This window comes from Mytilus edulis, chromosome 2, assembly GCF_963676685.1.
Source record: "Mytilus edulis chromosome 2, xbMytEdul2.2, whole genome shotgun sequence".
NCBI lineage: Eukaryota > Metazoa > Mollusca > Bivalvia > Mytilida > Mytilidae > Mytilus > Mytilus edulis.
Genome location: NC_092345.1, coordinates 8,606,059 through 8,616,808, shown reverse-complemented (window position 1 = coordinate 8,616,808; position 10,750 = coordinate 8,606,059). Strand labels below are relative to the sequence as shown.

The 10,750-nt window shown below is 33.1% G+C and overlaps 1 protein-coding gene across 7 annotated transcripts in view; it reads left to right on the top strand.

Annotated features, from left to right (window-relative positions):
* Nucleotides 1–4,975: 4,975 nt before the first annotated feature.
* LOC139511377 (MFS-type efflux pump MSMEG_3705-like) overlaps nt 4,976–10,750 on the top strand; it is a 29,212-nt gene continuing 23,437 nt past the window's right edge. The window contains exons 1-3 of one of the 7 annotated variants that reach the window (XM_071298047.1): nt 4,976–5,098; nt 9,128–9,204; nt 10,132–10,190. In XM_071298047.1, the coding sequence (XP_071154148.1) occupies nt 10,133–10,190 (58 nt within the window). In that variant the 5' untranslated portion in view covers nt 4,976–5,098; nt 9,128–9,204; nt 10,132. Of the gene's footprint in view, nt 5,099–7,017; nt 7,399–9,127; nt 9,205–10,131; nt 10,191–10,750 lie in introns of those variants that run through there. The other 6 variants (XM_071298046.1, XM_071298051.1, XM_071298045.1 and 3 more) reach the window with 6 other exon arrangements.

The window sequence follows — 10,750 nt, the reverse complement described above, 5'->3', positions numbered from 1 at the left end:
ATCAATGTCAGTATACATCGTACAAATCATCCATTACTCATGGGGCGTACGATCAATATCAGTATACATTGTACAAGTCATCCATTACTCATGGGGACGTGAGATCAATATCAGTATACATCGTACAAATCATCCATTACTCATGGGGACATGCAATCAATGGCAGTATACATTGAACAAGTCAGCCATTACTCATGGGGACGTGAGATCAATATCAGTATACATTGTACAAATCATCCATTAATCATGGGGACGTGAGATCAATGTCAGTATACATTGTACAAATCATCCATTACTCATAGGGACGTGAGATCAATGTCAGTATACATTGTACAAATCATCCATTACTCTTGGGGACGTGCGATCAATGTCAGTATACATTGTACAAATCATCCATTACTCTTGGGGACGTGCGATCAATGTCAGTATTCATTGTACAAGTCAGCCATTAATCATGGGGACGTGAGGTTAATGTCAGTATTCATTGTACAAATCATACATTACTCTTGGGGACGTGCGATCAATGTCAGTATACATTGTACAAATCATCCATTACTCATAGGGACGTGAGATCAATGTCAGTATACATTGTACAAATCATCCATTACTCATAGGGACGTGAGATCAATGTCAGTATACATTGTACAAATCATCCATTACTCTTGGGGACGTGCGATCAATGTCAGTATACATTGTACAAGTCAGCCATTAATCATGGGGACGTGAGGTTAATGTCAGTATTCATTGTACAAGTCAGCCATTAATCATGGGAACGTGAGATCAATGTCAGTATACATTGTACAAATCATCCATTACTCATGGGGACGTGCGATCAATGTCAGTATACATTGTACAAGTCATCCATTACTCATAGGGACGTGAGGTTAATGTCAGTATACATTGTACAAGTCATACATTACTCTTGGGGACGTGCGATCAATGTCAGTATACATTGTACAAGTCATCCATTACTAATGGGGACGTGAGATTACTGTCAGTATACATTGTACAAGTAATCCATTACTCATGGGGACGTGAGATCAATGTCAGTATATATTATATAAGTAATCCATTACTCATGGGGACGTGCGATCAATGTCAGTATACATTGTACAAATCATTCATTGCTCATGGGGACGTGAGATTAATGTCAGTATACATTGTACAAATCATCCATTACTCATGGGGATGTGCGATCAATGTCAGTATACATTGTACAAATCATTCATTGCTCATGGGGACGTGAGATTAATGTCAGTATACATTGTACAAATCATCCATTACTCATGGGGATGTGAGGTTAATGTCAGTATACATCGTACAAATTATCCATTACTCATGGGGACGTGAGATCAATGTCAGTATACATCGTACAAATCATCCATTACTCATTGGGACGTGCGATCAATGTCAGTATACATCGTACAAATCATCCATTACTCATGGGGATGTGAGATAGATGTCAGTTTATATTGTACAAGTCATCCATTAATCATAAGGACGTGAGATCAATGTCAGTATACATTGTTCAAGTCATCCATTACTCATAGGGACGTGAGATCAATGTCAGTATATATTATATAAGTCATCACTTAATCATAAGGACGTGAGATCAATGTCAGTATACATTGTTCAAGTCATCCATTACTCATAGGGACGTGAGATCAATGTCAGTATATATTATATAAGTTATCCATTAATCATGGGGACGTGAGATCAATGTCAGTATACATTGTACAAATCATCCATTACTCATGGGGACGTGAGATTAATGTCAGTATACATTGTACAAATCATCCATTACTCTTGGGGACGTGATATTAATGTCAGTATACATTGTACAAGTAATTCATTACTCATGGGGACGTGAGATCAATGTCAGTATACATTGTACAAGTCATCCATTACTCATGGGGACGTGAGATCAATGTCAGTATACATTGTACAAAACATCCATTACTCATGGGGACGTGAGATCAATGTCAGTATACATTGTACAAGTCATCCATTACTCATGTGGACGTGAGATCAATGTCAGTATACATTGTACAAATCATCCATTACTCATGGGGACGTGAGATCAATGTCAGTATATATTATATAAATCATCCATTACTCATGGGGACGTGAGATCAATGTCAGTATACATCGTACAAATCATCCATTACTTATGGGGATGTACGAGCAATGTCAGTATACATTGTACAAATCATCCATTACTCATGGGGACGTGAGATCAATGTCAGTATACATTGTACAAATCATCCATTACTCATGGGGACGTGAGATCAATGTCAGTATACATTGTACAAATCATCCATTACTCATGGGGACGTGAGATTAATGTCAGTATACATTGTACAAATCATCCATTACTTATAGGGACGTGAGATCAATGCCAGTATACATTGTACAAGAAACTTGAAATCATATCCCTTCAGTTGTTATCGCTTTGATAAATTGTAGCATAGTTTGAATTAGTGAAATATTGAATGTTATCAGTCGGGCAGTACACTGTCTTTGGGAATCATTAGCCACACATTGTGTATGTCACTGATGTGTATCAACAAGTGTTAAGAGAACCAAATGCAATTATCCCTGGATTGGTCCTTTTTTGGGTTGTTGCATACAAGGAATTCTACGAAAAATTGAAAGAAGCTGACATTACTCATTAACATACAAATAATTCAACGATGCAGAACGTGCAAATGGAGTATTTGTCTCCAACTTGATTTTATTCCAGAGCATACGTTTCCCCAACAGACTTGACTGGTTAGATACTACTCATTATAAGTAAGTAGTTTATGATAGTTGAAGTTATATTTTTAGAATCTAATTGGCTAACAGATTATCTTGTCAGAGATGGCAATGGGCCCAATATATTTTTCTTGATCACACTCTCCTTTCCTCTTGTATAGGAGTTGTCAATGCAATTTATTTATTAGTGGATTTTAACACATTATGGAGTCGTGATCAATACTGTATGTCACTACTGTAGCAGAAATTATTTACCCTTCTTACGAATCTAAGTTCTCATATAACTTTAAACCTGTTTTAAGAACTAAAACCTTAGTTTTACACCTGTTAAGAAACTCGTTTATAAACATACTAAAACAGAGCATACGTTTCTCATCAGGCTTTACTGGTTAGAGATTGCTCCTTATAAGTAAGGGGTTTATGATAGTTGAATTTATATTTTTAATATCCTATTGACTTACGGATTATCTTGTCAAAAATGGCAAATGGCCCAGAATATTTGTCTTGGTCTGTTCTGATTTCCTCATTTATGATTTGTCACTGAACGCTATTTATCAGTGGATTTTTAGTCGTTATGGAGTCATAATATGCTGAATGCCACTGTTATAGCAGGAATTGTTCACCCTTCCGGAGAACCTAAGTTCACATATAACTTTGAACCTGTTTTAAAAATTAAAAAGTGTTTACATCTGTTTTAAGGAACTCGTATATAAACATACTAATATGGCAAGCCGTTTTGCTATTTATTCTAGATCTTACTTCAAGATATCTCATAAACTTTATAAGATATCTTATAAACTATATGAGATATCTTATAAACTATATGAGATATCTTATAAACTATATAAGATATTTAATATTTAGAGAAGCAGCTACTAAGCACTGAGCATTACGGAGTAAGATCAAAGACTGGTCAGTTTGTTTTCAGAATAATGTGTCAGAGTACGGTGACATGTCTTCCTGTCGTCTGTTACCTTATGAACTTGCACAGTAAACATATGGCTCGATATGGGTGTCGGTCAAAAACAAAGAAAGGTTAGTATGCGTATCGCACTAACATGTTCTCGTCATGAATATGCGTTTAATTTGCCACCATCCATCTAACCATCTTACTGTTCATGATTTTTCAACACGCCCGGCGTACGTCGGAGCTATACGCTGATGTGTGACGCCGGTATAACACTTGACCACGGGTATCTTAGCACAGGCACTTGTCTCTGAAAAAATTTCCTATATACCTTAATATATATAAAGGTATATAGGGGAACAAATTCTGAGACGAGTGCCTGTGTATCTTAGGCTATCTTAAGTTTGAATTTTACGTTTCAGCTCCAATAGCCTAGTTTTCAATATCAAAATATGAGGTACACATTCTTTTAAAAATATTTGATAAAAAACCCAACATTTAAAGCATAATTATTTTGGTAGATTATGCAAATTAATTTAACAACGCGTTTTTAAGCCATCGCCGGATTTAAGTTTGTGTTTTAAAAGAGCGTTTTGCATCTTTTGTGTAAAAAGCCATGTTTTTTTAAAGATGTAAGTTCCGTAGTAAATGAAGCGAATTTGTCTTCTCAATCTGAGAATAGTATTGAGCAGTGTTGATCATGGGCGTCAAGTTGGTTACCTATTCCCTATTCCCTATTCGTTACCTATTCCCTATTCCCTATTCGTTGCCTATTCGTTACCTATTCCCTATTCCCTATTCGTTACCTATTCGTTACCTATTCCCTATTCCCTATTCGTTGCCTATTCGTTACCTATTCCCTATTCCCTATTCGTTCCCTATTCGTTACCTATTCCCTATTCCCTATTCGTTACCTATTCGTTACTTATTTGATTTTTAATATCCTTCCCCCTTTTTAATTATGGCATGGAATAGTTTAATATGGCTGCCGTTACCATGGAAACGGCACAATTGTGAAAAAAATGAGTTTTTGGTTTTTGGTGAACTGTTTGGATATGCTTCAACTCAGAATCATCATATTTTAAAACAATGATCGATGTAACTTAATTGTTTTTTTGTTTTTTTTTCTAGATTTTCATAACTCAATTTATTTTTATTTCTATTTTTAAGATAGGTAAATGTATCCACAGAATTTAAAGTATTTAACGATGTCATTATACATATCAACCAGAGATAACGTTTTTAAACATGTTCTAATTTTTATCCTGTCGCAACAACTTAGTGGCAAACGTTGTTAAGGAACGGTGGACTATCTTTCGATGTCCTATTCAGTACTGTGTGACACTGACTAAATTGTTTGCCATGAATCCCCTACACGATGTTCTTAATCACAAGTTAGTAGGAAAGTATTATATCCGATGATCTTAAGTGTTGGTAAGTGTCAATTTAATAATATTTAAAACTTAAAAGTTTACAATTTTACTTGTAGACGTGTATAGAAAAACTTAGCCAAATCTATTGCATTTGCTCGGAGAGATTGTCTACACCTTATATTTTGACCAGCAGCAATAGATTGGGTGGATAGACTTGACGTGTCGAAAGATTAGAGAGATGTGTGTTTCTCTTTGAAATGAAAAAAAATCAAATCAACGAAAACTAATACTGAATAGGACATTAGCCTTTATATGCAAAGGTATATGCATAAAAGTAAAATCGGTAGATTTTTTTATATTTAAAGTGAAGCAACTTAATTTTGCTTGCAATAACTGCAAGTTACCCTACAGTTCGTCATAGCACCCGGTTTTGTTCCTACAGGCACATCTCATGCTGAGTTAACACGTAATTCGAATTCGATTCGCATTAACTAATTCGAATTAGTTTAATTTGGTCAAGGAACAGTAAATGGGCGACGTTAGCTTTTAATTCGTATTAACAAAAACGTATTTTTAATGCGAAATGACTAATTTGAATTATTTAATTCGAATTAATTTGAATTAAAAAAGAAGAGTGTGTGAACGCGATAAGCGAATTCGATTCGCATTCGATTCGAATTCAATTCGAATTAAATGTCCGTGTGAACGAGGCATCATATTTTTCCCCCTATATACCATAATATATTAAGGTATATAGGAAAAAAAAACTTAATATATCAAGGTATATAGGAAAAAAACTTAATATATTAAGGTATATAGCCGGGGGGGGGGGGGGGGGGGGGGGGTCTGAGACAAGTGCCTGTGCTTGTGCCAGTCATTTTGACATCAATACCCCCTCTTTGAATGGTACTCACGCAATCTTTACTTCGATGGATATCTTGTGGACCTCGTTTATTTATTAGTTTATTTTTCAGTCAGAAACTTTTTTTTATTTTTTATTTTTAATATGAAATTTGAATTTCACTTAAATCAAATTTATACACTACAATAATAATGAAAAAGGAAGTAGGTTCAATGTCCCAAGTAGATATATATGAAGATGAGGTGTGAGTGCCAATGAGACAACTCTCCATCCAAATAACAATTTAAAAAAGTAAACTATTATAGGTCAATGTACGGCCTTCAACACGGAGCCTTGGCTCACACCGAACAACAAGCTTTAAAGAGCCTTAAAATTACTAGTGTAAAACCATTCAAACGGGAAAACCAACGGTCTAATCTATATATATAAAAAAAAAACGAGAAACGAGAAAAACGTATGATAAATTACATAAACAAACGAGTCGACAACTACTGTACATCAGATTCCTGACTTAGGACAGGTGCAAACATTTGCATCGGGATTAAACGTTTTAATGGTACAAAACCTTCTCCCTTTTTCTGAAACAATAGCATAACATCACAACATAGAAAAACACACGATAAAATATCAATTGGCAGGCTCAACTCAATCAAAAAACGTAAATTAATACACTACGAACGAATAAATTTGATCTGCGATATCTGAATGCAAATGCACTATTAATATCATCAGATTATTAGGGACAAACATTCAGGGCCAAAAAGCAAACAAACAAGTCCAAACAAAGCCCTGGCAAGACACCACTGCGTAATATTTAACCCTTCGAAAATAATCACTTTGAAAAAAACCCGGTTTTAATAATACAGGTAAACCTTGAAATTTATACAAATGTAGTAAGAAGAAGTCATGAATTAGAAGATATTCCAAATAATCAAAGCAAGTTCCTGCGAGTGGCACCTGGAATGGTCATACTCATGCATTTTACAGTATAAGTTAGTTTCAACATTTATCGTATAATTACATGGACCATACGCGTACTCATGGTCCGGAACCTAATGTTTCTGATAAAGGTACCACATTTCCGGAATATAGGTGCCATGTCGGTACTAGATTTTAATAATAGTATAGCCCTAAAATATAAACAAACTCGCTCCAAAGAAACACAGAAATTTGATTGTTTTACATGCCAAAGCTGGATTCGAGAGCGCAATAAACTTCAAATTTACTTATCCTACCACTTTAATCTAGCATTTTTCCAAATAGAAAGGTTTATTCATGTTTTATAACTCGTGTCACACACACATGTGACCAGCCACACGTGATTTGGTTATAGGATGACTTGTATAATACAAATTTGACAATTGAGCAATTGGGGATGTTTAAAGATGTGAAGTCTGTCTGAAAAGGTATTTTTATCCATTGGTTAATTTCAGCGCAGAGATACTATAATTATTGAAAGCAACTTGGAAAAGAAATTGATAACAGGATGTTTTTAAAATGTAAACAATGCACACAAATGCTATAAAATATAGAACAAGGATCCTTGTATAGAATTGTATATGAGACTACATTGAACTGTACTACAGCCTTGTGATAACACATACAGTAGTCCCATATTCTATATTGAATCTGTGGCATAATATACAAAAAAGCTTCATATATTTTAATATACTAGTGGTCCTGATCTTGAATATGCATGAATTTGAAATATTTGCCACTGGACTTTTAAGCATTCAGCAAGCAAAATATATACTATTCTCAGATTGAACAAAGGATTTGTCTTACTGTATATACATCCTTGATTGAAATGAGAAAATAAAACATTGTTTAAAATGTGAAAGTAATCTTTGATGGCTGTATAAGTATTTGTATAATCTTATAATCCCTAATCATGCTAATGGCTGTACACCTACATGTTTATACATTTGAATATATATATTATGTTCAAATATCATTTAGAATGTCAATTTCTGCATGGTGAGCTATTAACATCAAAGAAGATAAATGAAAATTGTATGTGCATTGTAATATGATGGCTGTATAAGTATTTGTATAATCTTATAATCCCTAATCATGCTAATGGCTGTACACCTACATGTTTATACATTTGAATATATATATTATGTTCAAATATCATTTAGAATGTCAATTTCTGCATGGTGAGCTATTAACATCAAAGAAGATAAATGAAAATTGTATGTGCATTGTAATATCACTGTAATGGCAAGATAGATACATGTGCACCCATGAAGATATTAGATTGTGATTGCACATCTTAACAATATAATGCTAAAGTAATTTCTGTTTAAATCTTTCACAAATTGTCTATATATATATATAAAAAGGAGATTTAAAGCTTAATATACAAAAAAATGTAAGACTTAGTATGGTAATTGACTTTGATAACTTTATGCTGATCCATGCATAATAAGATCGAAGAATGAGGGGATGTTGGGGGACACAAATGTACATGTTTAAAATTGTTCAAATGTCAACTGAATGACAAAGTTATCCTGTAGCAATGATACAGCTGTTCAATCTATGGGATCCAGTTGAAAATATTCACTGCAATTGAATATGATAATAATAATACAAAAAAAACCACTTAAAAAATGCAACAATATCAGTATGACTAAAATAACAACAGGAAAAGAGAAAATACTGAGATCATGAGATAAAGCTCACAGTGCAATTTGTACTAGTCATCTACTCTAGTAGTTCAATTAGTTATGAGACACTACTATTTCTACAGTTGACTACAGCAACATCATTTTACAACAAAAACACTATGATTTTGTGCTATTCTGGCCATAAACATTTCCTACTCATTCCAACACAAAGTTTGATTTTTTTTCTTCTAAAAACTACTTGCATGAGGTGAGATTTGAATTCCTATATACATGTATATAAGTTTTGGACAATGAGATTCACCAACATTGGTATCTGAAGATGTGGAAGTCATGGAAATAAATCCAAATGCAGATAAAGTAATTCATTAACTTTGTGAAACCATTTTTGAAAATCTGATTCATGTTTCCCCATAATTCTGACTGACAATAACAGAATATCATATACAAAGTTTTGAGAAGGAGTAACCATGATAACCCTTCTTTCTGGGCTGCATATTATGATTGTTATGTACAGTGCTTATATATTGATATCCATTTATATTGTATTTCAGTAATTTGATGAAAATGATATTAAAGAATGTACATGTATATATTTTAGAGATTATACAGAAACATTGTGAAAATAACAGTTAGATAATCCTGATATTCAGAAGAATTTCAGCTTTATAATTTAAGGTAATGCATGTTCTTCTTAGAAAATTGTTTAATAATGATTTCTTGGAGTGAATTCTTGGAGAACTATATTTTTCTCTAATTCTACGTCAGTTAATAACTAATTTGTCTTGCTAGTTTTTAATGGACTAATTCTACTAGTTGTTTGATTTGAATTAATCTGCTTGCCTATATGTTTTAATAGGTTGGGAATCTTGAATAATGTCATATTACTCTGACATATTTGTGACATCATTGAAAAAAAGAAAACATTGACCATGTAACACTTAAAATTAAAAATATTATTAATCAGTGAAATCAACAGGAAAACAGATTTTTATGCCCCATCTAAGGGCATTACATTTTTTGATCTGTGCATCTGTTTGTCTGTCTGTCCTGCTACAGGTTTTAATTTTTGGTTAAGTTTTGGTCAAGGTAGACTAGTATTTGATGAATTGAAGTCCAATCAACTTGAAACTTAGTACACATGTTCCTTATAATATGATATAATCTTTCTAAATTTAGTGCCAAATTAGATTTTTGACTTCACTTTCACAGTCCACATAGAAAATGATAGTTTGAGTGGGGCATCCATGTACTATGGACACATTGTTTCATCTGTATAATGTATCTTGAGAGAAAAGCATGTGTATTGCATATTAAAGTAAAAAAAGTAATATTTATGATTTAATGCTAGAGAAGACCAACTAATGAGGAATCATAAACATAAGGATTTATTTAAACTGTATAAGTACTGACCTGTATTCTAAGAAAAGGTTAAATGAATAAATTATTTAACTCTAAAATCAACAATGACTATTTGTATAAGACCTTTAAATTTAAAGAATTATAGCCCTTCAAAGTTAACATAACAATATTCAGTAATGCAGTCTGTTTAAATTCCAAGAAAACGAATATAATTCTATGTAAGTTGTATATTTTCTGACACAGAATGGCATCTATTAAAGAAGCTGTTAGACACAGGGGCTATGATTCTATCAGGAATGAAGGTTTGTTAACACATGGTGTTGTGAATTATACTAACTCAACCTTTTATTTCGTTTTTATTTAACATTTTTAATGCTTTAGTTTACTAACAGTCTGTTGCTTGTTTTTTCTGATTTGCATGTTATTTTTGTTATTGTTCATTTTAGTTTTAGATTGACTTATACACTTAGTATTTATAAAAGGCATTATAACTGTTATTATAAAAAGTTATCTGAGATTTGATGTCCTTGTTCAATCTACAACATTCATTAGAAAAGGCCTTGATCCGAGGTTCTTTTTCCTGATCAACTCAACTTTCATTAGAAAAGGCATTGATCCGAGGTTCCTTTTCCTTATTCAGCTCACAACATTTCAACTCACAAACACTCCTTAGAAAAGGCCTTGATCAAGGTTCTTTTTTTCTGATTCAATTCAAAACATTCATTAGAAAAGACCTTGATTCAAGATTCATTTTCCTGATTCAACTCACCACATTCTTATATAATTATTATTAGGAAAGGAAAAAGAGAATTGACTACAGGTTAGTAATTTCATGGAACCAGATATCATTCCAAGTTTTTTG